Source organism: Panthera pardus, unplaced genomic scaffold, assembly GCF_024362965.1.
Source record: "Panthera pardus isolate Hobbes unplaced genomic scaffold, ASM2436296v1 HiC_scaffold_16, whole genome shotgun sequence".
Lineage (NCBI taxonomy): Eukaryota > Metazoa > Chordata > Mammalia > Carnivora > Felidae > Panthera > Panthera pardus.
Window position 1 is genome coordinate 82,950,895 of NW_026526721.1, and position 27,059 is coordinate 82,977,953.

General features: G+C 41.6%; 1 protein-coding gene, 1 long non-coding RNA gene, 3 other non-coding genes and 1 pseudogene across 6 annotated transcripts in view; 1 reads left to right on the forward strand and 5 right to left on the reverse strand.

Moving 5' to 3' along the window:
* Positions 1-3,287: 3,287 nt before the first annotated feature.
* LOC109275202 (uncharacterized) lies at positions 3,288-14,772 on the reverse strand. Its single transcript, XR_008422504.1, has 4 exons — positions 14,569-14,772; positions 8,411-8,571; positions 7,156-7,296; positions 3,288-4,047 (listed from the first exon to the last, which is right to left on the reverse strand). It is a non-coding gene; the product is annotated as an uncharacterized LOC109275202 (long non-coding RNA).
* LOC128772490 (translation machinery-associated protein 7-like) lies at positions 5,068-5,596 on the reverse strand (annotated as a pseudogene).
* Positions 6,051-6,185, reverse strand: LOC128777512 (small nucleolar RNA SNORA4). Its single transcript, XR_008422757.1, has one exon. It is a non-coding gene; the product is annotated as a small nucleolar RNA SNORA4 (small nucleolar RNA).
* LOC128777502 (small nucleolar RNA SNORA63) lies at positions 6,443-6,572 on the reverse strand. The gene has a single exon (XR_008422749.1). It is a non-coding gene; the product is annotated as a small nucleolar RNA SNORA63 (small nucleolar RNA).
* On the reverse strand, positions 6,921-7,100 carry LOC128777531 (small nucleolar RNA SNORA81). Its single transcript, XR_008422775.1, has one exon. It is a non-coding gene; the product is annotated as a small nucleolar RNA SNORA81 (small nucleolar RNA).
* A 6,832-nt stretch (positions 14,773-21,604) lies between the features above and the next one.
* The window catches only part of MCF2L2 (MCF.2 cell line derived transforming sequence-like 2), a 261,195-nt gene continuing 255,740 nt past the window's right edge, over positions 21,605-27,059 (forward strand). The window contains exon 1 of one of the 2 annotated variants that reach the window (XM_053903603.1): positions 21,605-22,718. In XM_053903603.1, coding sequence (XP_053759578.1) covers positions 22,643-22,718 — 76 coding nt within the window. In that variant the 5' untranslated portion in view covers positions 21,605-22,642. The remainder of the gene's footprint in view (positions 22,719-27,059) is intronic. The other variant, XM_019463281.2, reaches the window with a different exon arrangement.

Genomic DNA, 27,059 nt, shown 5'->3' on the forward strand with positions numbered 1-27,059 from the left:
TACAGGGTTAGAACTTTAAGCCCCACCCTCTGACCAGAGGTTGAATGGGTCACCAATGACCACGGATTTAATCAATCATGCCTATATAACAAAGCCTCCATAAAAATCCCAAAGGACAGCGTTCAAAGAGCTTCTGGGTTGGTAAACACGTGGATGTGATAGGATAATGTTCCTTCCCTCATACCTTGCTCTATGCATCTCTTCCATCTGGCTATTTCTGAGCTCTATCCTTTTTTTTTTTTTTTTAATTTTTTAAATGTTTATTTATTTTTGAGAAAGAGACAGAAGACAGAGTATGAGTGGGGAGAGAGCAGAGAGAGAGGGAAACAATCTGAAGCAGGCTCCAGGCTCTGAGCTGTCAGCACAGAGCCCTATGTGGGGCTTGAATTCACGAACCATGAGATCATGACCTGAGCTGAAGTCAGATGCCTAACTGAGCTACCCAGGCGCCCCTAGCTCTATCCTTTTAAATTGGTAAATTTTCTTGAGTTCTGTGAGCCACTCTAGTGTATTAATCAAACCCAAGAAGGGGGTCATGGGAACTTCCAGTTTATAGCCAGTTGGTCAGAAGCATAAATAACAAGGACTTATATTTGGCATCTGAAATGTTTGGTTAAGGGGTTATTCTCATGGCATCGAACACTTAACCTTTGGCATCTAAACTTATCTCTAGGTTAGATGGTGTCAGAATTCAGTTAAATTTTAGGACACCCAGTTGGTTTTGCAGAACTGTTTGTGTGGGAAAAGCCCCAACATTTGATGACCAGCAGTGTCAGAAGTGTTGTGAAGAGTAGAGTTTTGAGAGCAGAGGAGAAAAATAGAGTTTCTCTTACAAGAGCCTAGAAGTAGACCCACATAAGTATAGTCAACTGTACTGATCTGATCTTTAGCAAAGGAGCAAAGACAATACAATGGAGAAAAGATAGTGTCTTCAACAAATATGCTGGAATAACTGGACATCACATGGAAATAAATGAATCTACATACAGACCTTAAATCCTTCAGTAGAATGAACTCAAAATGAATCACAGACCTAAATGTAAAATATAAAAGTATAAAACTCCTAGAAGATAACATAGAAGAAAATCTAGATGACCCTAGGTTTGGTGATGATGTTTTAGATGCAACACCAAAAGCAGGGAAGCCTTGTACTTTAGACTTTATCCTGAGGAAAAGGAAATCCACTGAATAACTTACATGTTTTATGAGATCATCCTGGGGGTTGAGTGATAAGTGGATTGGATAAGGCAAGACCAAGGGCAGGGGAAACAAGTTTGGCGACTGTTGCCAAAGTCTAGATAAGAGGAGGAAGTTCAAGGTAATGGGAAAAGTAGCCCTGGGGCAAAATGAAAAGTTGGGTTTTGAACATGTGGAAGTGCCAGAGTCATCAGATTGAAAACATCAGGGAGCAGTTGGTCTGATGCTTGGAAGGATATATAGGAAGCCAAAAAGGGTGTGGAGAGGAAGCAGAGGGCCTTGTGCAGAGGAGGAAGAGTGGAAGTGAGGTCCTGGAATGGAAGAAATGTGGGAGAAGGAGCAGTGCCTTGTTCTAATGAGTTCAAGAAAGTAATCAAAGGTGTCCTTGGATGGAGGTAACAGACCAGCATGATCCTGAATACAATCCACATTAGACAGGGAAATGAAGGCCTTCTAGTAAGTTTGGTGGTTATACCTTTTCCAAATACAAGTTATGTTTGTTTTGATCTCACCTTTATGCAGTTCTTGCCACCTGCCTTCTAGTCTCAGCAGGGAATGAACATCAGAGTAAATGTCATCCCTTCCATTTCATTATTTAGGATTTCCTTTTGCACATTTACTTACTGAAGGCAGTGATGACTTTTAATTGCTTTGATAACTTCCAAGGATTTTAGCCTTTGCCTTATTTGTCACAGCAGCAGTTTTGTGAAAACAGCAAACTTGCATCAATACTAGGACTGAGGAAGGATGGGGGCTGTTTCCACCTAGAAATTCACCACCATATTCTTTTCTGTGTGATACCAGTCAAAACAGCTGGTGGAATATTCACTGCCTATCAGTGGTTCTTTTGATAAATTATGAGCTGTGTTCAACGTAAAGATTGCTCAAGAAGTAATCTGTAAGAAAAGACCAGGATCATACTTGGTTTCAATCCTTGCCTAATAGGGCCTGTGACTCCATGTTATCATTATGGAAAAAGAGCTTTACTGATTAATTAGCTTATTAACATAGAAAGCGTTGCTGTTAAATAGCTACTTTGCATATACCAGGAAATTTTTGCCACATGAGAAGGAGAAACATTGCATTCTAATACTTCTTTTTTGTCAAAGAAGCAGAAGGTGCTTAGCCGATGTTGCTGTTGAACATCTGCAGTTGACCAAGTGACTAGTCTTTGTGCTATGGCTAAACAGCAGCTAGCTTGGAACTATTAAAACTTTTAATGAAAAGCAAGGATACAGTGAGTGTATCCTTTGTTTATAATTCTGTAACTAGAATAAAATATTTATTGTAGTGTGCTGTTTTATCTTATCTTGGAAAATAGGCAATTATGGCAAAAAGCATAATTCTTTAAGGAATAAGGACCAAACAACTTTAAAGAAAAAATATTTGTTATTATAATTTATTGAATATTCGATATACAATATGGCAAATTTTCTGGGATTTAACCCTAGGATATGATTGTTGCTGGTGCTTATTAGTAAAAGGCTCCAGTTCATGCTTATGACTAGTAAAATGTTTTACTGTTGGAGAAGTGGATAAAGTACACCAAAGATGGCTGATTGGATTAAAACAAACTCTGGTCTCTAGCTTAGAGACCCCTCCTCCGGGTTCTTCTTTCTTTGTTTGCTGAGCGCCCGAAAACCAACCCCCGCCCCCCCCAATATGGAGGCTGGTAACTATAAATTACCCTTCCCGCTCACATTCGGGGCTCAGATCTTTGGAGAAACGGTCTCCTCTGAGCCCGTCAGTGTTAAATAAATCTCCAATCCACCAAGGTCTCCAAGTGCCGCTTGGTTTTCCCGCCAGCATTCCAGCCTGATGCCGTAACATTACAAAGTAAAAACACAATACCATACAAAATGAAATCACTTTATTTAAAAAAAAACATTTTCGAGTTTGTTTTATTCAGTCTAATGACTAACACAATAAAAGCAGATAAACTAGTTTAATATAATTGGATGCTTTTTTTTAAAAGAGATTTTATTTCTAAGTAGTCTCTACACCCAACCTGGGGCTTAAATTTATAATCTCAAAATCAAGAGTCACATGCTCCACTGACTGAGCCAGCCAGGCGCCCCATAATTGGCTGCTTTTTTTCTTTTCTTTTCTTTTTTTAAAGTTTATTTATTTTTGAGAGAGAGACACAGTGTGAGCATGGGCAGGGGAGAGGCAGAGAAAGAGGGAGAGACACAGAACTTGAGGTGGGCTCCAGGCTCTGTGCTGATGGCACACGTAACTCGTAACACAAATGGCCATCAGCACAGAGCCCAATGTGGGGCCTGAACTCACAAACTGTGAGATCATGACCTGAGCCGAAGTTGGACGCCCAACCAAGTGGGCCACCTAGGCACCTCAATTGGCTGCTTTTATACAGCACATATTGTCCAGTCCACAATATAGTATTAAATGATGGAGCACACTCAATATAACCATTTTTACAGAACTAGGAAATAAATTTCTAAGAATAATTGTTACAACCCCATCTGTCATATCCAACTCCGATATTCTAATTCTGAAGCAGATAAAACCAATGACCATCCTCATATGGGCTCACGAGTAAGAGTAGTGTTACCATCAAAATCTGTATTTTTGATCCGTTATGAGCATTGAGACGAGCTTCAAATATTCCCAAAGAAAGAAGCACAGTGGACGTTATCATCACCTATTCCACAACAGCGAGTGCTCCATTCAAAACTGTCTCATCCCAGGAATTAAATAAGGTCAGTCACATTCATTGGCATTTCCTCCACTGTGCTATTGTAGAAAGTCTGAATGTCACAAAGAATCCACTTGTCTTCTTCAATGTTTATGGCCACAGCTTTCCTCCCAAATCAGCCTCCACTGCCAATTCTGAACAAACAAAAATTATTAATCAGAATATTGCTTATCAAGTACAATATGAGCTACTAACAATATGAGCTACTTGTTAACCATCAGTGGCTGTTTATTTCCCAAGATTATATATAGAGTGATTCTAACTAGATGCCAATTACAATATCTAGAGAGAAAAAGGATTTCTTTTGTAGTTAGTGGAAAGGATTCCTTTGGCTGCAAAATCAGATTCTATCAGGCATCTTAAGCATTATTATTTATAAAGCAGATGACAGTATTGTGTTTGTGGTAGTGGAATTAAAGCCCATACCCAAGAGGGCTAGCCAAGAGCAGTTGTTGGCCTGGGACAGATGTAAACACCACAGACTAAACAAAAAGAACAATTATGTAATTCGTCTTGACACACTTTTGGAACTATAAAGTGCAACTGTAAACTCTGGAATGTTAGCTATTGTTTAGGACTAGGCAGTCTAATACAATAGCCAGTAGCAACATGTGGATATTGAAATTAAAATTAAATAGAAAATATAGTTAACCGGTTGCATGAACCACACCTCAGTAGCTACATGGTGGCCTGTCACTTCTGTGTTGGGCAGCACAGATATAGAATATTTTCATTGCTGCAAAAGTTCTATTGGACAGACTTGGTCTAGGACTTAAAAACTTTTTATAGTGTGTGTGTGTGTGGAAGGAACTTCCAAAGATCTGTCATGATAACCCATACTTATCACCGCTTTCTGCTCAGTTCACCTAAGACACCGTAACACAGATGGCTGAGATATATGTACCACCATGGCTCTATACCAAAACAGATAATACAGCCAATCAAAAATGCCGTGGCTGGAGCAATTTAAAATATCAAATAACCGGAACAAGAAAAAAACAAATATGGAAATACTGACTCGCTCTTTGTCCAAACTACATGTTGTTTCACTCGTGAAACCATGTCCTAAATTAGGCCAGTGCCATCTCTGAGCACCGTCTCATCATCTATTCTTGTTGACTACTACATTTTGTCTTTCTTTTTTATTTTAATGATTGATTTTTTAAAACAAAAGTTTATTCTTAAATGTACAACGGATCTAAGACACTCCATTCTAGCTATCGGCAGCAACAGGGTTATGACAGGGAATCCAGATGTTTAAACAGGAATGGAATTAAGGATTACATTGCCTCAGGCACAAGGAACAGTTTACTTTTTGCCAGATTTCTTAGTTCTGCCTGTGACCAGGGGGCACTTCCCTGCGGCCTGGTCTTGGCCTTTTAGCTCCTGGAGTTTCTTCTGCTCCTCTTTTGGCTCCTGCTTGAACGCCTTATGTTGGCCATCTCCTCGGCCTACTTCTTGGGCTGCTTCGGGGGCTTCTTCCTGCCCCCTTTGCGGCTGGACATGGTGCCTCTATATCTTTTTAAAGTTATTTTTACATTAGTAGCAAGACATAATTTATTTAGTAATAAAACCACTATACCTAAGCCAGTGTCAATGTAAATTGATACCAGAAAATGCTAACAAAATCCCAGTTATAGAGGAATCCCCAAGAAAGCACAAGATATGAATAACACGACTAAAAAAAAGGACTCACGTGTAAGCTAAGGCAGCCGGATCTAACAGCATTGTTGATTTTTCCTTTGAATATCAATTGTACAAAATCCAAAGCCTGGGCTACATTTCACATTTGTTTTTCTACTATGTTCTGATCAACCATGAATCTCTCCAAGTAGAATTTAAATACATCTTACCATGTTACTAGATGATAAGATTGTTGTCCTCATTCATATACCTGATTTTAAAGGTTGTCTGGCTAACAGAATCACACTTGAACAACAACACATAAATTTATTTCACCAGAATAAAGGCAAATACTCAATGAAGATGACAAATATTCAGTTGAGAATACAGTTTCCACAAGTGGTGGGCGGTGCATAGTTTATAACCATAGATACCATTGTACATAAAAATCATGAGCCTGAGATCACGGTAGTATACATTCAAGTTCTGATTCAAACAGCAGCTGCTGCACACTCTTCCAGGCCACCAAACAGTAATGAACCGCATAGAAATCATACAGCTCACTGTGGAGTGTGGGCTTTATTTCCCCACATAGCTTGAGCTGACAAAGACTGCTAAAAATCTTCCCCTCAAAACCAACTTTTGGCAGATGACTATAATTAAATGAGGAATTGAAATACCAGTAAGTTGGCAGTAATCAAAACGTGGTTTGTCCCATACCTGAATCCCTTCCCGATAATGCCTTTCTTTCTTTCTTTCTTTCTTTCTTTCTTTCTTTCTTTCTTTCTTTCTTTCTTTCTTTCTTTCTTTCTTTCTTTCCTTTCTTTCACTGTCACCACCTGCAAAATATTAATAAGGCTGAATTCTCAACAGTCATTCCTCAAGTCAGTGTTTAACCTGATAGACATGTCTGAGACCACGCATCCCTGGCTGCTAAGCGCCAGGGCAGACAGGGCTAGAAAGGTAACAGTTTTATTTTGAGCAGGGGTAAAGACAAGGCAGCACTTTACAGCTACATTGTAACTACATCCTGCATCAGTTTATTAAGGAAGTAATTAGATATTAACTGTGTCTTAACTGGCAATACTAGGGAAGAACTACTTTTACCACATCAGAAACAACTTCCTGGCATGCATTTTCTCAGAAGCCAGTCTACCCTCTGCCTTGTGTTCTGAAAAAGTACAGCCTGTGTACTGGTAGGTCTCTTGTATGCCACAAGGAGCATGTAATTCCAATCCCCCCCCCCCCCCCCCCGCCCCTGGTATTGCAGAGAGGAAAATGTTAATAGAGTCAGAAGAAAAAGCCATTTGATTTCTTACTCTCATCCCTGCCATTGCAAGGGGCAAGTTAGAAATTCATTCTATTAATTCTACTTAAATACAGATATTATTGTACCAAATTTTAGAACAAAGTATCCTGGACTTAAGAAAGAGGTTCAGCTCAGTTTTTTTATTATCTGGTATAATTGTTTCTCTTCTTGTGTTTACTCTGCTGCTTTATTTATAAATACTAAGACACGGTTACTACTTTCTGTAATTTTAGTACAGAGCTTAAGTAAGAAGGTAAAAAAAAAAAATTCTGGCCATAATTTTTATGTATATCAACTAGAAAAACATTACCCTCTTTCAAAAATATTATAAAATACTGGTCCTTTCAAGGGTCAATTCTTCCTTCTTTATTAGAATTTGAAATGGATTTCTCATGAACTTTTTGATAACTTCCAACATATCGATTGACATTAAGGCAGAAAACAACCCAACCTTAAAAGAAAAGAGAGAGATAACTAATTATTTTGACACATCAATTAAGCAGATATAACAGTTTTCATAATAATACATAGAGAAATGTTTGAGACCAAGCGTCCCTGTCTTACTATAGAATTGAGCTAGACAGAGATTGTAGGAAACAATTGCTTTCAGCAGGGGGAAAGGACAATATAGCACTTCACAGCTATACTGTAACAATTAACCCAACCTGCTAGCTATAGACAAATCATGTGCCCACCTTAATGCTTATATTTAATTTCTGGTAAATCTCATGGATTTGACCTTTAATCCCTTGACTCCACATTTTTATCTGCTTCATCCAAAACAAGCATCTTGACCCATTTTGGAAAGTTAAAAAAATAAATCTTACTTAAATGTGGGTTGTGCATGGGGACTTCCTTCCAAAGACTACATTACGGAAGGGGAGCGTAACTTTACTGGAGAAACCTAACAAACACAACCTCAGCCAGGGGACCAAGGTCAGCTCAACAGTAATAATCCTTAATTTAATGAGATGAAAATGGCACTTTACTTCTGTGGTCTTCCTACCCCAAAACCCATAACCCCAGTCTAATCTTGAGAAAGACATCAAATTCCAATATAAGGGCATCCTACTAAATAGCTGACCGATATCTGACTCCTAAAAACTGTTCAGGTCATCAAAAACAGGGAAAATTTTAGAAACTGTCACAGCCAAGAGGAGCTTAAGGAGACATGACAATTAAATATAAACTAAATGGGTGGGATACTGGAACCAAAAAAAAAAAAAAAAAAAGGACATTAGGTAAAAACTAAAGAAATCAGAGTAAATTCTGGACTTCAGTTCACAATAATGTATCAAGGTTGGTTCATTAATTTTAACAAATACCACACTAATGTAAGATATGGGAAACTCCTTACAAAGTATATAGGAACTTTCTGAACTATCTTCTCAATTTTTCTGTAAACCTAAAATGGATCTAAAATATAAAGTTTATTAAAGGAAAGTCCTAGTATCATGTCTAGGAATTCATGCATTTGGCTTAAACAATGAGGTGAATTATTTTCCCTCCTGTACCTCAATATCACCAGTTTAAATATGCCCTAAGTAAAATATGGCGATACTTACAAAGATAGCTTCCATTTAACATATCAGACGCTCTCCCTGAAACACCGGTATGTGCTGCTTCAACTGTATGCTGTGCCTTTCACTTGGAACACCATTTCCACAATGCAGGCATGACAAATTGTCTCCTTACAGTATTCAAGTGCCAGAATTACCATTTGGATCTAAAAGTTAAAGCTTAAATTATTATGTTGTAGAAATACAGGCTCCACCAAACCATTTCTGAAGCACATGGCTAAATGCTGAACTGCTCATATTTAGTTTAAGATTCTGGTCTGCAAACAGCCTTTATGCAGCACAACACAGAATCACTTCTAAGCTTATAATGCAGAATAATCAAACTGCTTCATGATAAAATCCCTTTCAGCATCTCATTTTTATTTTTATTTTTATTTTTTTTTATTATTTTTTTTTTTTAAATTTTTTCAACGTTTTTTATTTATTTTTGGGACAGAGAGAGACAGAGCATGAACGGGGGAGGGGCAGAGAGAGAGGGAGACACAGAATGGGAAACAGGCTCCAGGCTCCGAGCCATCAGCCCGGAGCCTGACGCGGGGCTCGAACTCACGGACCGCGAGATCGTGACCTGGCTGAAGTCGGACGCTTAACCGACTGCGCCACCCAGGCGCCCCTATTTTTATTTTTAAAAAATGTTTTATTTATTTTTTGAGAGAGAGTGGAAGTGGGGAGGGGCAGAAAGAGAGGGGGGCAGAGGATCCAAAGTGGGCTCTGAGCTGTCAAGCTGACAGCAGCCAGCCCAATGTGGGGCTTGAACTCATGAACTGTGAGATCATGCCCTGAGCGGAAGTCTGATGCTCAACCGGCTGAGCCACCCAGGTGCCCCACAGCATCTCATTTTTGATTAGATTTCTGTGCCTTTACAAACTTGAGATCCTCAGCTTCCTAGAGATACCAGTTAGATAATTAAAGAATCCAAACAAACATTTCGTACATTATTCTTCTATGTGCAGGATATGTAAGTAGTGAAACAAGTTCTGCGTTTATAGCTCCAAGACAAATCGTTCTGTTATGTAGTCACTGATTATCAGTTACTTTAAAAATAAATCTTTCCAATGGGAAGTTATGCCATATAGCCTTGATCTTAATAAAGCCTACAGCTTGGTTAAGAAAAGCTTTATTTCATAGCTAGTAACAGTGAATTTTTTTTTAAACGTGTATTTATTTTGAGAGAAAGGTGGGGGGGGGGAGGGACATAGAGAGAGAGAGAGAGAGAGAGAGAGAGAGAGAGAGAGAGAGAGAATCCCAAGCAGGCTCTATGCTGTCAGCTCGCAGCTGGATGTGGGCTGGATCTCATGAAACATGAGATCAAGACCTGAGCCAGAATCAAGAGTCTGACACTTAACCAAATGAGCCACCCAGGTGCCTGCAGTGAGCTTTGAAAAACAGATAGCATGCAACAGATTTATCACAAACTACAAAGATTCCCATCTAATTACAGATCATTGCAGTTTTCATGTTGCAAAATTGCGTTTAGACTTAACAACAATAACACAAAGGGCATGGATTCTGTCTACCCTGAAACAAAGAAAGCTTTAGTTTCTCAGGCTGGGGAGATATAGCCCTGCAAACCATCTCTGCAAACCTAGTTCCTGTTTAATTTGAAAGAAAAACTCTGGGGTGCCTGGGTGGCTCATTCGGTTGAGTGTCTGACTTTGGCTCAGGTCATGGTCTTGCAGTTTGTGAGTTCAAGCCCCACACCAGGCCCTGTGCTGACAGCTCAGAGCCTGGAGCCTGCTTCGGATTCTGCGTTTCCCTCTCTCTGCCCCTTCCCAGTGCATGCTCTCTCTTTATCTCTCAAAGATGAATGAACTTTTAAAAAATTTTTGAGACAAAAACTATATGCTTGCATGTGGACAATAATAGAAAAAAAAAGGTTCTGAATGGACCACTTTACACCAAATCTTAAGCTATTCTTCACTTTTGTAAAACCTGAAGTATCTGAAAATTTATGTTCCCCTGGGGGACAGCCATTAACCAATGACTGATGGTGCAGATGTAAATAAACCAGTGCTGGCCTCTTTGGTAAGGACAACCCTGAGGACTGACTACACTGATCTCACAGTTCTTCTGTGGGATGGAGCCACCTCCAGGGCAACACCTGCTTGAGAGTAAAGCTTGCCCGGCCTCCGAATGCACTGAGATGAACACAACATCACTTCTGTGTTTTGTCTTCCCCAAATTGATAGCCTGAATCTATTTGGGGAGAAGTGTCAGAAAACAAACAAACAATGCGGGAATATTCTATTAAAAAACTGTCCTCCATTCTCAATGATTGACACCATCCTCTACTCACATATTTTTAGTACGCAGAGATCTCTATTAAGCATACGGATACCAAAATCACTTCATCATCTAACCTATTAAAATCACGAAAGACGAAGACTGAGGAACTGTTCCAGAATGAAGGAGACCAAAGAGACATAACTACTAAATCCAATATGTGATCCTATATTATATTTTGGACCAGTAAACAAGCCATTTTTTTTTTGTAAGATGTTCATTAGTTGGACAACTGGTGAAATTTGAATTAGGTCTACAGATTAAATAATATTGAATCAATGTTATTTTTTTATTTTGATAATTGTGTTATGATGTAAGAGAATGCCCTTATTTCTAGATAACACACACTGAAATATTAAGGGGTAAACAGGCATAATGTCAGTGACTTACTGCCAAATGCTTCAGAAAAACATTATGTGAGTATATGTGCAATTGTGTATATATACAGAGAATAAAACAAATGTGTTATAAATAGTAACATTTGAGAAATACAGGTAAAGAATACTGGAATTCTTTGTCCACTTTTGTAACTTTTCTAGAAGTCTAAAATAATTTCAAATTAAAAGTGTAAAATTCAAAATAAGAGTATCAAGCCTATTAACATAATTTACAGAAGAGAAACCACAGAAGTCTTAAACTGGCAGCTCATTTGTTTTCTTTGTTCTGCACAGTGTTTTAAACCCGAATTAGATGCTTTCTGAGGAAATTTCATATGCAAATCCAAATTTCCACCTTTGCATGAAAAGTCCGTAGCTTGTAATCTTATTCCTTATCCTTTGGTGGCAACTAATGAGTCTGTAGGTAAACAAACATTCAACCATAGGATGGTAAAGCCAAGAGGAAATAACTCATCAATAAATCATGGGAACTCGAGGGCATCTGAATCTCCAGAGTGTGATTTAGAAGGAGAAACCACAAGCCAGCCAGCTAGGGTCCCCCGTGGCACAGCTGTATCTCCAGTCCCAGTGTCCAAGGACGTGGCTGCAGATATGGAGGGCACAGCCAAGAGGACCATGAGGAGGAGCGAGCAAAATAAATTGGAAGGGATCAGCATAGGATGCAGGAAGACCTAGTGTGTGGGTGAAAGAGACCCATTTCTACAACGTTAGTGGAATAGTTAAATTTAGCCTTTATGAATGCAAAACTCTACTTGGTAATAAAACATAACTGCAGAAAATGGTGTCAAAGAAAGAAAAGCAGGTTTAAGTGAGGCTTCAATAAAAATCCTTGACAATCAGAGGAAACAGAAAAGCATTCTGCACCTTGTGTCATGTCTGAACTTTGAAAGCACTGATCCCAGCTTTCTCCTTGAGGACAAGACCCAGAGCTTCCTGGCAGAAAGCTTCTCCAGCTGAAGCCCACAGAGGGGAAATTGATCATTCTGTTGCTAAATGATGTGTGTGTGATTTCTGGCTTCAAACTCTGGATGGCCTCACAGGTGGAGTAAGAAGCCAGTGTGATGTGCAGGCCACAATCTAGGAAGAAGCACATCACAGTCCCTAATGAACGGGAGAATATCATTTTTCAGGAAAAAATGCTTTAGAGCCTGTGCTCTATTACATTACCATGGGATTACAGGACTCCAAAGTGAACTATGATATGACAAGGATGACACAGGCAGTGGGGCAGAAACATTAATGTTTGCTGGCAGGAAGCTCAGAACACAGGAATTCTATTTCCTCATTAACATTGACACCATTTGCTGAGAATGGCTTGTGAGGGATGTCAGAGGTTTAAAAAGAATGAAGAGAATCTGATACAGCAGTTGCAGAAAATGAAAGAATGAGGTGGCTAGAGAAACACTATGGGCCTGCTGTGCAGTGCAAAACGACTAGGCAACGGTGACTCCCATGAATCTCTTTTACTACCAAGTCTTCTCAGTGCACAGGTTTCTCCAGCTCTTCTAGGAAGCTTGATGCAGGCACAAAGAAGACAGATAGTTGGATCCATCCACAATTGCAGTTTTCTCGGGTGAATAAATAGCTGGTAATAATTGACAGCATTTATAAACCTTGGGGGTGGAGACTCAGGTTTTTGTTATGATTTTACAAATAATCAAGGATCAAATATGATAAGTGACTTGTTTACAATCACTTGGGTAATAAACAGTAGTTGCTAAGATTAGAACTTCAATCTTTGTTCTACATTTCTCTTTAAGTGGTGGAAAGGTTTTGTAGTTTTTTGAAGGAAAACTAGGAAAAATTCCCAAAGGAATATTAGAGAATAGTCTGCAATTAAACTATTTTAATACTGTAAACACTAAGGAAATAAAACAATATACAAAGAAATAAAAAACTCTTGTAAGGCTTGACCTTTGGCTTTTAAAACATCCTAAGTCTACCTTACCATAAATAACCACTGAATGTAAACTCATTTTCTAGCTTTACCCATTACCCTGTAGTTATTTTCTCTCCCATAGTGGTTGGTAATGTTTCTTCTGTTTAAAACACAATGAAAATAAAAATAATATAAAATTATGCATGGGGAACAATGAATAAAACTGATACATAAATATTTTTATTAGCCCAGCTTATAGATATTTGATTTGGTAAAATTGGTGTATTACAATCTAAAATACTTGCTTTATCTATTATTGAACAGTACATTTCTTTTCACTGAAACTCAGATATCCATAACATTCTTAATTGTTTGGCCTTTTAAAAATTGAAATAAAAATTTAAAAGTTAAAAATATAGAATGATTTGTTATGCCAAAGATTCACTCTAACGGTCAAATGTAATAGCTAATAGCTAAAATTACTTTTGATGTCCCAGGCACTTGACAATCCTATGAAGTGGGTACAATTATTATCATCTTTATTTTAAAGAAGAGGAAACTGAGGCCCAGAGAGATTATATAACTTGCCTACTGCCATCAAAGTGACAGAACTATGCTTTAAACCCAGGTGTGTTTCATTCCAGAATTCGAGCTCTTAGCCTCTACATGCCAAATGCACTTAATCCCTACTTTTATGGCGATGTATGGAATTTTTGCAATACATATAACTTTGTCCACTGACATTAAAGCCAAATGATATGCCATTGTGTAGTCATTATAAAGTATACTTTAGTCATCACAGAGCAAATCAATATTCCTTGACAGCTTAATACAGTTACTTCTTCCCTAAAATATAAATGCTGTAGAGGAGAACTTGAATATAAACTTATTCTCCAGCCCTCTGAAGGATAAGTTTGCTTTTGTTAACTGGATTAATTCCAACAATAAGAACGAACTCCCCAGGAGTGTTCTTCTGATGAAGGGCAGCAGAACTAAAATGGGTTTTTAAGGTGTTCTGGCCTCATTACCCACTAGTTGCATAACCTTGGGCAAGTCTTCTTCAGGCTTCTTCAGAACTTGGATTACAACAACACTCCCCACACGGGGACTGCTGTGAGAGCACGCTGTAAATGGTTAGGAGGTGTACAAGTATTAGTCTAGTCTAGGTTTGCCAGATAAAAAAACAACATGCTCAGTTCAAAATTTCACTTTATATTGGGGATATATTTATAGGCAAAAATTATTTGTTGACTGAAATTTAAATGTATCCAGTGTCTCGTGTTTATATTGCCAAATCTGGCAACTCCATGGCGAGGGGAGCATGGAGGGGTGCAAGCCTAGCTCCACGGTCCTCCACCCCCCAAATGGAGAAACTGAGGCAGTCAGTGCGCTGAAGGGTGAACGCAGGGAGGGGGAGGAGAGGAAAGGGCTAGGTGTAAGAGGATGCCCTTTCGGGGGCGGGGGGTGGGGGGTGGGACTGAAAGCAGATTCCCGGGTCCCTCCAGTCCTCCTCCCCCTCCTCACCTCCCACTGCTCAGGCAGGCCAAACATCCCCCGCCCCTGCGCGGGAAAGCAACCTTTACCTCGGCGGCAGCTGCGGGCTCGGGGGGCGCTCCCCTCCGGTTCCTCTCAGTCGCCATCAGCAGCACCAGCACCACGGAGGCCGTGGCCACGTCCCCAAAGCCCGGCTGCTTGTTGATGTGCGACTGCGTTTCATATGTCACGCAAATCATCCCTCCATTCTTTCTGGAAGTCTCTTGTCCTCCTCTGGCCACCGTCCAGGTCAGAGTCAAGAAATGGACCAATCCAAGCAAGCAATTCAGGAGGGGGCGTCACCGCTAAAGCCAATCACAGAACAGAGCTTCGCTCCGTGGTGGCTATTGGCCAATCGGTTTCCTTTGCCCTGTAGGTGGTCTGCCTAGTGGGGAGGTGTCGGCCCTGTTGTCAGCCTTCGTAGGACCCTGGGTGTTGGCTAGGTGGGTCCTCCTGTAGTCCTGGGGGTTCTTTCTCTCTCGTAGGCTCTAGGACAAGGAACACCCCACGACCTTTAAGCTTTAGAGCCTCTGAGAGGAAGAAGGGAAGGGAGCTGGTTTAGAATGTAAAGGGATATGGGCTAAGAATACACAATTTTATGTTTTCAAGAATGTGAAAAACATATACTTACAAAAGCCCTCTTAATCGCCTCAAAACTGAAATCACAGACTTTTTAAATAGACTTTATTTTTTTCTATAATGGTATTTGAAAATATTGTGAAATAAGTGACACATCACATTGTGTAAGTTTAAGCTGTACAGTGTGTTGATTTGACACATCTATATATTGCAATATGATTACCACCACAGCATTAGCTAACACCTCTATCAAGTCACATAATTATTTTTTTGTGCATAGTGAGAACATTTAAGATCTAGTCTCTTAGCAACTTTGAAGTATAAAGCACAGTGTTGTTAACAATAGTTCACTATGCTGTGCATTAGATCTCCAGAACTTACTCATCTTCTGGTTGCAAGTCTATAGAGTTTTTAACAGAAGTTATAGGTTCATAGCAAAATTGGCCAGAAGATACTGAGATTTCCTGTGTAACACATTGCCCCCCACATGCATAGCCCCCCCACCTATTATCACCATCACCCACCAGAGTGGTACATTGTTACAACTGATGAATCTACACTGACATATCATAATCACTGAAAGTCCATAGTTCACAATTTAGTTCATTTTTGGTGTTGTACTTTTACGAGTTCAGATGAATTTTTAACCATATATATCCAAGAGTAGTTTTACTGCCTTAAAAATCCTCTGTGCTCTGCATATTCATTCCTCTCTCCCCAATAACCCCTGGCAATCACTGATCTTTTTAATTGTCTTTATAGTTTTGCCTTTTCCAGAATGTCATATAGTTGGAAATGTACAGTAAGAAGTTTACAGCTTTCACGAGGTAATCACTTCTTTCAGATTATGTCTTTCACTTAGCAATATGCATTTAAGTTTCCTCCATTTCTTTTCATGGCTTGGTAGCTCATGTCTTTCTAGTGCTGAATGATATTCAATCGTCTTGATGTACCACAGTTTACTTATCCATTCACCTACTGAAGGGCATCTTGGTTGCTTCCAATTTGGCAATTGTGAATATAACTGCTATAAATACCCATGTGCAGGTTGTTGTGTGGAAGGATTAAAGAAGCAATTCATAATTTAGAAAATAGAAATGGGAGTACTAATAAATATAAGATCTGAAAAAAAATGAATAGACACTTGGCTAGCCTGAGAAAGTACAATCAAAATAAAAGCAAGGTGAAATAACTTACACAAAAAATTCATAGAATTGTATGGGATCATGTTACTCACCTCTGTGTAATAAATTTGAAAATCTGGATAATACAGATGAAATTACAAGAAATATAATTTATCAAAATATCCCAGAAAAGATAGAAGCTAAGTAAACTGGTTACCATAGAATAAATAGATGTTGTCAGAGAACTGTATTTTCCCACACCTCCATCCACAAAAGCATCAGGACTACATTATTTCACAGGAGAATTCTACTGAGAAACTTTAAAGCACAGATAAGTTGGTTGCTATTGATTCTATCCTGAGCACAGAAATAGAGACAACTTCCATATTCTATTTATGAAATGAGTATAACACTGATAACAAAATCTAATAAACCACACATATATCTGATGCATACACATACACAGCGACCATAGACATTCTTATCCAGTAATCAAGACAGCATGGTGTTGGTGAAATAAGACTAATAGATCAATTGAACAGAATAAAGTGCCCTGTTATAGTCCCACCCAACTTTAGTCAACTGATCTTTGACAAAAGAGCAATGGAAATTCAATAAAAGAAAGACAGTCTTTTCAACAAGTGGTGATGGAAAAACTGGGCATCCATCTGCAAAATAATGAATCTAGACACTAACCTTACATTTTTAACAAAAATTATCTAAAAGTGGATATAGACCTAAATGTAAAACACAAAACTATGGAGCTTTTAGAAGAAAACATGAGAGAAAATCTAGGGGCACCTGAATGGCTCAGTCAATTAAGTGTCCAACTTTGGCTCAGGTCATGATCTCACAGTTTGTGAGTTTGAGCCCCTTGTGGGGCTCTGTGCTGACAGCTCAGAGCCTGGAGCCTGCTTTGGATTCTGTGTCTCCTCTCTCTCGCTGCCCCTCCCCTGCTTGTGTTCTCTCTTTCTCAAAAATAAGCTATCAAAGCAAAGCAGTCTGAGAAGGCTACATACTGTGTGATTCCAACTATATGACGTTCTGGAAGCGACAAAAGTATGGTGACAGTAAAAATATTAGTGGTTGCCCCAAATCTGAAGGGAAGGGAGGATGAATCAGTGGAGCATAGAAGATTTTTTAAGGCAATGAAACTATTCTGTATGATTATTGCAATGGTGAATACATACATGACATTATGCATTAGTCAAAACCCAAAGAACAGTACAACAGAAAGAGTGAACCATAATGTAGAATATAGGCTTTAGTTAATAATAATGTATCTATATTGCTTCATCAATTGTAACACATGTGCCAAACTAATAAAAGATGCTAATAATATGAGAAACTTCTATGAGCGAGTGGGTTTATGGGAATTTTCAGTACTTTCTGTTCAATTTTTCTGCAAGCCTAAAACTGCTCTAATAGTCTATTAATGAAAATAATGCATCAAATACACTTTGAAAATTCGAAGGGGTTGTGCCTATGGGTGGTGTAATTATGATCAATTCTCCATCTCTCCTTTTTCCTACCTCTTTTTTCAGTTTTCTGTACTTTGCTAATATGTTCTGCAAAGAAAATACATTATTTTGACAATAGATTAAATTTGAGAAAGGACATATATGGGGGAGGAGAGTGGAAGTACAGAGATAGAGGCAGGGGTGCTGTTCCCCTCCCCCTATATACACTTGCATACTCACACGCTCCCCTGTGCCAGGGGCACCTGGTTTCAGGAGACACAGATGACAGTGGAATGACTGTCAGGATGGTGTGAGCCCAGGTGACTTTCCACTTTTCTTGGGTTCACGTCTCCGGTCAGCTGTGCAGTAGATGGCACATGGTGTGACCCCTTAGGCAAGAATCCCAGTGTGGTCTTATGGATTAGAACAGCTGGGCTCCTAGCGCAGAGAGGTTTATCCTAGCAGGCAGCACTGGGGGAAAGAGGCAACACTGCGATGTTGAGGCAGGTGCAAGTCCTTTGTGAAATGAGAAGCTTTGACTGATGGATGTTCTCTAATTCTGGGCTTGCTCCAGGAACTGGGGTTTACAGAGATGAATAAGGTATTTTCCTTGCCAAGTAGCCCAGGGTCCAATGGGGAAAGTACACTGAAGATCCAGTGGGATGTGGAGGAAGAAGCCTTTAGAGGGGTATTACCTGGAGACACTTGTGATGACTCCTATCACCTCCCACAGTGCACTTCTCTCTGTCATCCTCCATCTCCTGTCACCTCCCCACTCTCCTTCCTTCCTCTCTACCATCTCTCTTCCTCTTCTCCCTTTGTTTTCCTCGGCTCTGCCTTAGCACACAATTTTTCAAACAGCTGGCAGCAGTGGGTCATAACAGCAACTGAGTAGGTCCAAACAATCATTCTAAAAAACTTTTTATTATGAAAAATATTTAAACATGAATAAAAGTAAAAAGAATAAATAGTAGTAAAACAACCCATATGCCACCTCGATTTAACAATTATGAACATTTCCCAGTGTTTATCTCATTTATTCTCTTTGCTAAGATAGTTAAAATTACAAACAGTGATGTTTCATCCCTAAAACCTTCTGTATACATCTCTAAAAGAATAAGGGGGTGCCTAGGTGCCTTAGTTGTTTAAGTGTCTGACTTTTGATTTCAGCTCAGGTCATGATCTCAGGGGCATGAGAGCAAGCCCAACATTGGGCTCCACGCCGAGCATGGAGCCTGCTTAAGATTCTCTCTTTTGGGGTGCCTGGGTGGCTTAGTTGGTTAGGCGTCTGACTTAGACGCCAGCTCATGATGTCACAGTTTGTGAGTGTGAGCCCAGGCTGTCTGCTGTCAGCACAGAGCCTGCTTCAGATCCTCTGTCTCCCTCTTTCTCTCTGCACCTCCCTGGCTCGTGCTCTCAATCTCTCTCAAAAATAAACATTAAAAAAAAAAAATTCTCTCTTTCCCTCTCTCTCTGCCCCTCCCCCACTCCTGTGCACGCTCTCTCTCTCTTTCTCTCTAAAAAAAGATAATAAAGAAAAGAAAATAAAAGAATAGGGACATTTTCTTACATAACTGTAATACCCTGCTTTCCAAATGCAACTTTCCCCAATTTGGGCCATTGTTCTTAAAAAATGAAGTTGAATAGAAAGTATTTCAGGGCTTCACGTGTAGTAAGGGAAAATAAATTGTTCATACAACATTTGTTTTAATTATGTGTATATATGTCTACTGTGACATGATGTAAAATTTATGTCACACTGTGGCTTGCAGTCTAAGAAGTTTGAAGAGCCCTGCTCTAGGCCAGGGTGCTCAAAGTCTAGTCCTAGGACCGGCAGCATCAGTTTTCCTGAGGACTTGTTAGAAATTTCTCAGGTCCCATTCCACACTACTGAGTCAGATCTCTGGACATGGGGACCAGGAATCTGTATTAAAAAAACAAAAAAACAAAACCCCAACCTGTATTTTAGGTGATTCTGCTAGCTTGAAAACGACAAGTCTAGACTCAAATGGGTGACACTGTGAGGCCCAGGCATCCCTCACCCTCATCTGCGTCACCCAAAGTGGGTCATTTTTCTTTCCTCTTCATTGTGAGGTGGTGCTGAGAGTTCACCAACAGAGGTGGAATCTACCCTGGCAGTGCTTGGAGGATGGTTTCTCTTTCCAGGCTTAGGCAAATCTTTACCTGAAGGTAGAGAATGGTCTAGGTTCATAAGATTAGTAACACAGTTTTGTCTTTGTACTAGCAACATCCGTAAAATGAGACTAAAGCCCTTAGAAGGTTGCTTTGAGGCTTGAATGATGTTTGTGAAATGTCTACCATTGCACCAGGCACAGAGTAGTCATTTAGTATATGGTAGTGGCAGTTGCTGTACTGGGCACCACCTATCACAACCCTGGGCATATAATAGATGTTCAACAGATGTGACTGGTTGCTAATTCTTTCACTGGAGGAGGCAGGTTATCCTGGCTTGTTCCTTGATTTTGCCAGATATGGGAGCAATGCAATTTGTCAGAATCAGGAAACAGATCATAACTAGGAAGGAGAATAGGAAGCTCGGAAAGGAGGATGGTGGACAGGAAGAAGAGAACACAGCAAGAATGTCCATATTCACAAGAGCAATGGAGACAGTGATCGTTTGTTTTCTTGGGGGAAAGGGGAGGCATTGAACACTATGCGGTCCTATCAATGGTAACTTCTTAGTTACAGTTACAGGATTTCAGAACTGGAAAAGGGAACTTGGAGTTCACAGACCCACCTCCTCATAGCCCACATGAAGCAGTTGAGGCCCTGGGAAAGCATGTGTTACACATGAGGGGCAGAATTGTTTTCTGAGGACAGGCACTGCCTGCTACATCTTGCCATAAACTCAGACAACTCATCTCCATGGAAACCTTTGAAGACTGAAGGTACAGATGTGGGAAAGGACAGCAGCACTCTGAGTGTGATTTCTTTTGTATCCCTTTCGTTTTCTCCCTCATTCCTAGTCATCAGCTTCTCCTGCCTCCTCTTCCTTAGCCCCTTCCCTATCTCCCTCCTTTCCATGATTCTCACACATAAGGACCAGGCCTAACCCAGGAAGCTGAGGTCATTGGATCTGCAAAGTCCGGAAAGCCGCACGTCATCTGTCTCCTTAGGAATGTGCTTGTTTTTAGCGATCAAAACTCAACAGCTGGCTCTGACCAGACACCAGGCTCCTGAACCACTATCAAGAAACGCTGCATTTTGGTTCCTCGAAAATACTTGTGACTCTTGAATAGGCAGAAACCACCATGGAAATGCAATCCAAAGCTGCCGTACTTCTTTGTGCCTTTAACCCTTTTCTGAATCTCTTGCAAGAAGTTGCTATGAAAATGGTTGCTCTACTTGTGCAGGCAGAGTGTAAAGAGACCATACCTCAAAGGAAAGAGTAACCTTTTACATGAATTGCAGGCCCTAGGTGGACTAACATCTCTTAGACACAGCCCACAGTTGTTACAGAAAGCATTTACAAATGTCCTCAAACCCCCGGGATGAGTGGCTACTACTAGAAGTTGGATCCAGAGTGTTTGGGGTCTGACGTTTTACATGTCAAAGAGAAGAGCTGAGCTTCCTGACGTCGGCTCAGAACCTGGGATGGTCCTGGCATTCTTTTGACCAGATAATCAGGCTCCCTCATTGTAGAATGGATTGAAGAACAACCTGACCAGATTCGCATTTGCTCAGGCTTTTGCTGTGGAGTTCTGCTGAGCTGGATTAGTCTTTTGCTACCTGTCTGGTAGTATCTGAGGCCACCTGAGGAAACTGCGTGACAGCGATGGCAGCGGGATAGCTGCTCGAAGACGCTCCGGGAGCTGACAGGGAGGAGGGCCCCGCGTGGGACTGGTGCCAGAGCCTTTTTAGGATGGAGCATTGGCGCGCCTCTCTGTGGCAGACGGAGCAGTGGCGCCCTGGAGTAGTTGCACAAAGGAAAAGGCCCACACGGCGGAGATGTGTGTCGCACATGCGTGCCCAGCCCTGTACGCGCACAGCCCGCGCTCCCGGCTCCAAGTGCGAGTGCGCCCAGTGCACGCTGATAACTGCGTGTGACAACCCCTGGGGCGGGGGCGCGAGCAGCAGCCCCTGGCGGGATGACTACACCTCTCCCCGTCAGCCCTCTTCTCGCCTCGGCCGCTCCGCAGACACCTGGCGGGCAAGGAGAGGGGCCGAGGCCGGCGTTCAGAACCCCGGCACCGGCAGGAGCGCGGAAATTGCTGTCTCCTCTCCCCCACAGCGGCGAGGACAGACCCTGAGTCGCCCCCACTTCGGCGACCGCAGCGCGGGCTCCCGGCAGAGCAAGGGGCGCAGCTTCTCCACCTGGCAACAGATGGTGCTCGGGCGCGTGCGCGCTGCGGCGGGCGGGGAGAGGTGGGCGCGGAGACCCGAGCTCCGGGCGCGCAGCGGGGCGGGAGGCGGGCCGCGCACGGGAGCCGGGGCCTCAGGCAGCCTGTCGCCTACGCTCCTCCGCTGCTCCGCTCCTCCGTCCTCCGCGAGTGCCCGCCAAGCATCCTTCTTCCCGACCCTCCCGAAAGGCGGCGCCGAAGACCCGACCCATCCGGACCGCAAATCCCGAAACCTACGCGCTTCCTCGGCGGGGGAAGCCTGACGCGCGGTTACGGCGAGCTTTGGGGCGACTTGCTTTTCTCACCTCCAAAACTGCCATTTCCCTCTCTCTCAAAGCCAGACGTTACGTTTGCAAAGCTATTGGACTTTAATCTTTAAAACAATACCCCGCAGGGCGTGGCTAGCGGGGCTGGCCGAGCGGCCCAGGAAAGTTGGCCTGGGCTGGGAGTGACTCGTTTTGTGCCTGAAGAGAGAGAGGAAGAGTGTGAGGGCATCGCATCCTCGGGAGGAGATGCTTTTGAAACACCATCCGTTAGCAGCCATACAAACACTTTCCTGTTGCTTTGTTTTGTTTATACACTGAGTAGCTTTTCGGTGAAATGCTATTTTGGTTACAGGAAGAAATGGCCCCCCAGGAGCTCAGCCGGCGACTGGCCACAGTGATCACTCATGTCGGTAAATGGAGCTTTTTTTTTTTTTTTTTACCTCCCCTCCCCCCCCCCCCCCTTGCGTTTTATTAATGGAGGTGGGGGCGTAGTCTCGGGAGCCGGTGTCCTCCCCGCGCTAGCCCGCAGCCCCCGGGCAGCGCCCTCCGTGGGAAGGCCGTGGGGCGCGGGCCCGGCCTCTCGGCCTCGCTGCTGCTGCTGCTGCTGCTGCTGCTGCTGCTGGCGGTGGTGGTTGTGGAGGCGGCTAGTGCGGGGGGCATCCCTGAGGTCCCCCACGCCCGGCGAGGCCGGGGCAGGCCGGTGGCAGGTGCCTTCACCAGGCAGGTGCCTAGTCCCCCTCGGGGGCTGCTGGGCTCTGAGGATCAGTTACCTGCGCAGACCCGGTCGGGGTGGGGAGTTGTGTAGAGGTTTTACGAGATGAAGAGAAAGGAGAGGGAACTTGAGGAACGAATGCCGGTGCTTTCCAGCAGAAAGTACTGCGAAGCGCCCGAGCTCGTTCCCAAGCTCGCGTAGTGCAACGCAGGTAAAGGTAGAGGGTCGCTACACAGCCGGGCTCCCGGCCCGTTGGTAGTACCACCTGGAGGTGTCAGCACACTCCTAGTGAACCCCAATGAGAAGCCTTGCAAGCTTCAAGGGACTGAGCAATGTTAACCCTCTTCTGTTGAGTTAAAAAAGGGCAGCTGAACATGAATGCCTTGCTCCTGAAATAAGGTTTGTGGTGGAAGGACAGGCCCTGTTTAGTAAAGAGGACACTGAGGCAGTTGGTGCGTTGATTCCATCTTAGCCTTTTCTTCCCCCACCCCTTCCCTGGGCCTCCCCAAATAAAAACACATTCAGGTAGAAATCCTTTGGATGTTGATGACTAGAATTATCGGGGTCATTCGCAGTGTTGGTCACTAACTTTGAGATCCTTCCATAATGCAAATTAGTTTTTACTGATAAAGTGAGGAAGTTTTTACCTCAGTGTTCCACTCCTTTGCTAAAAAGCCTTCTTAGCATTTGTATGTTACATATTGCTTCAATTAATGAACTATCATTGCTCTTCGAGCACCCTAGTCCAGTGTATTTAGTGCAATAATGATATACGTCTTGAATGATACACATATAGGGATATACTTTGTGAAGATGATTTATCTGGAAAGACCCAGTTTTGATGATTCATTTTAAAATATGTTTCTGGTACCAAGGTGGCTGCTGAACTGGTTTTTCTTTAAGATGAAAGGTCAGTAGAATTCTACTGGGGAAGGTTGAATGTGAAATATTGCTGAAGGCAGGCTGAAACAAACAATTTGGAGTTTGAAATATATTGAATGCTGAAATGATTGTGCTTGAAATGGCACATGTGTGTGAAATTGTGCTGTAAGGAAAGAGCAGTGGACTGGGGGATATGGCCATTTGGATTTGAATCCCTCCTGGACAAGTCTTTGAACCTCACACTAAAAAATGGGAATTTTAATAATCCTTTCCCACCCAGCTCAAAGGCTATTTGTAAACTGATGTGGGTAAAATCACCATCTAAACTGTGAATGTGTTATTGGCCATATCCCCATATGCCACTAAAGATCTTGGTCAGATCACTGGGCCTCTCTCAGGGTAAAACTTCCCATTTGTTAAACAAGGAGGTTGACCTGGATGATTATCAAGGTCCCTCCTATTTCTCTGGATAATGGGATCTTCTCGAAGATCTGGTAGGCAATATTCCTTGGTTAACACAGGCCCCTGGGGTCCAGGCTATGGTATTTTCTTGCCCACCTTGCTCCCTCCCTTTTTCTATACTTAGCTCTATGAAGGATACAGACATGAATTTTTTTTTTTTTTTATAGTTTCTGCTCAGAGAAATTCTGGCATTTGTGTGTCTTACAGCAGTCTGCATCTTCCTGTGTAACCTCACAAACCTGTGAAATAGATGGAGTATACATTATCATCCCCATGTTACAAATGAAGGAGACTTAGAAAGTTCATCTTTTAAGGTTTCAGAGGTAAAGAGTGGCAGGACCAGAAGGCAGCTGTTCAGATCGTCTATTTGGGGATCTCACTGAGGGGGCAACCAGCCCTTACTATTATGGAGACTTGCACTGGGTAGCCAGTGAAGCATCTGCTAGGGAGGATTGGCTCTGTGTTTGATTGTTCTTTTCAGGCATTTTCTTGTCGAGCAGCCTCTGAGCCCTATGGAGTTGGGGAAAGGCTGAGAAGTGCTTGGAGCAAGACTGTAGGTTAGAACATTCCCCCAGTTCTATCCTAACCACTCATCTGGGTAATAACACTGTACTTCCATATTCACTCTGCCACTCTCAGTCCCCCCGCGAGCCAGTTCCTCCTCCAGCTGGGATTTCTGCTGTTTCCACGGTCCCTTAGATTTGCCAGTTCAGGTCTAGGGTTTGTTGATTCAATTTCTGAAATATCTCATTGGTCTCTCTCCAAACGCCACTGTGACCTTCTTGAGACCTGCTTCGGAACTTCATTTCTCGTAACCATTGTGCAAGCCTCCTGCCTCTCCCATGTTTGCCTCTAACTTATACCAGGAATAAACACCCACACCTATACACAGCATTTGTATCTTCTAAAACCTTTAACAGTACCTTTGCACGGTCATTCTCTGTAGCTTAGAATACAAGTTCTTTGTACTTTATTTGCCACCCTTCTAGTTTTATCCCCCAATAATTGATAGTTCTACCTGTATTGTTGGTCAGCTTGGGCTATTCATTTCTTCAGCTTTGTTCCACCACAATGTCTGACTCTGTTTCCACCTCTAAACTTTTGCTTCTGCTTTCCCTCCATCTGGAATGACCTCTTAATATATTTCTCCCCACAAAAATTAGTACACACCCTTCATGCTCAACTCAATGCTTCCTTTTCCAGGTGCCTTTGTCCTGCCAGTGGGAAATAAAGACTCCTGCCTCTGAATTTCAAAGTAGGTTTTATTCTACTCACATGACACCTCTCATTCTCTCCCTTGTACTATGGTTAGTTTTTGTGAGCTTGTCTTATCTCTGCTCCTAGACTCTACATTATCAATCTATCTATCCTAGGCAGTTACCTAACACAGGGCCTCCTTCTAAGGAAATGCAGAATAAAGTTCATTGAATAAATGAATGATTTGTTGTGCCTTGGAGTGGACTTTGAGTATTGAGTAATACCAGTAAATTTATATATATTTTATATATATATATATATAAAATATATATATATAAAATATATAAATATAAATATGTATAAAAATATAAAAATATATATAAATATAAATATATATATGTTTTTAAGGCATTAAAAAAAAGTTTCTTTATTTGTTTTTGAGAGAGACAGAAACAGCATGAGTGGGGTAGGGGCAGAGACAGAGAGAGGGAGAATTCCAAGCAGTCTTTGCACTGTCAGCACAGAGCCTGATGCGGGCCTGGAACCCATGAAACTGTGAGATTATGACCTGAGCTGAAAACAAGAGCCTTAATTGACTGAGCCACCCAGGCACTCTGGAAATTTTTATATTTTGAAGCACAATTCTGAAGTGTTTGTGGATAACTCTTTTGCCTCCTAAATCCCATTTTTCAGGTAAACATTTAGCTCTTCAAAAGCTCTTCATATGATGTCTTTCACTGTGGAGACTTCCTTCTTTGGATTTTGTTAGTTTGTCAGGTACCCTCAAAAATATGCAGTTCACATGTGAGAAGTGTCCAGGTGTGTTTTACCCATGCAGTACACAAGTAGAACTATCCTTTACCCTTTATTCTGGACTATAGAATCACATTGTTCCTTTATGGAATTTCAGAATCCAGAAAGAGTGAAACACCAGATCACTTCACTGGCAAATTCTATCAAACATTTAAAGAAGAATTAATACCAATTACTCACAACTCTTCTAAAAAATAGAAGAGCAGGAACATTTGTTAACTCATTTTAAAGGCAAGTGTTACCCAGTGTCAAAACCAGACAAAGACATTACACGAAAAGAAAACTACAGGCTAATATCTCTTATGAATGCTGATACAAGAAGCCTCAACAAAATATGAGCACTAAATCCAGCAACATATAAAAAGGATTGCACACCATGATCAAATGGGATTTATCCCAGGAATGCAAGGGTGTTTTAGCCTCTGACAATCAATTGATGTAATACACTGTATCAATAGAATAAAGAATAAAAGCCACATAATCATCTCAGTAGAGGCAGAAAAGGTATTTGATGGAATTTCATACCTTTTTGTGATTAAAAAAATACCCAACAAACTAGGAATTGAGAGGAGTTTCCTCAACTTGGTAAAGGGTATCTTAAAAATCCACAGCTAACATCAGGGTTAGCTGAATGCTTTCCCCTTAAGATCAGGAACAAGACATGGATGTCTACCCTCACCGTTTC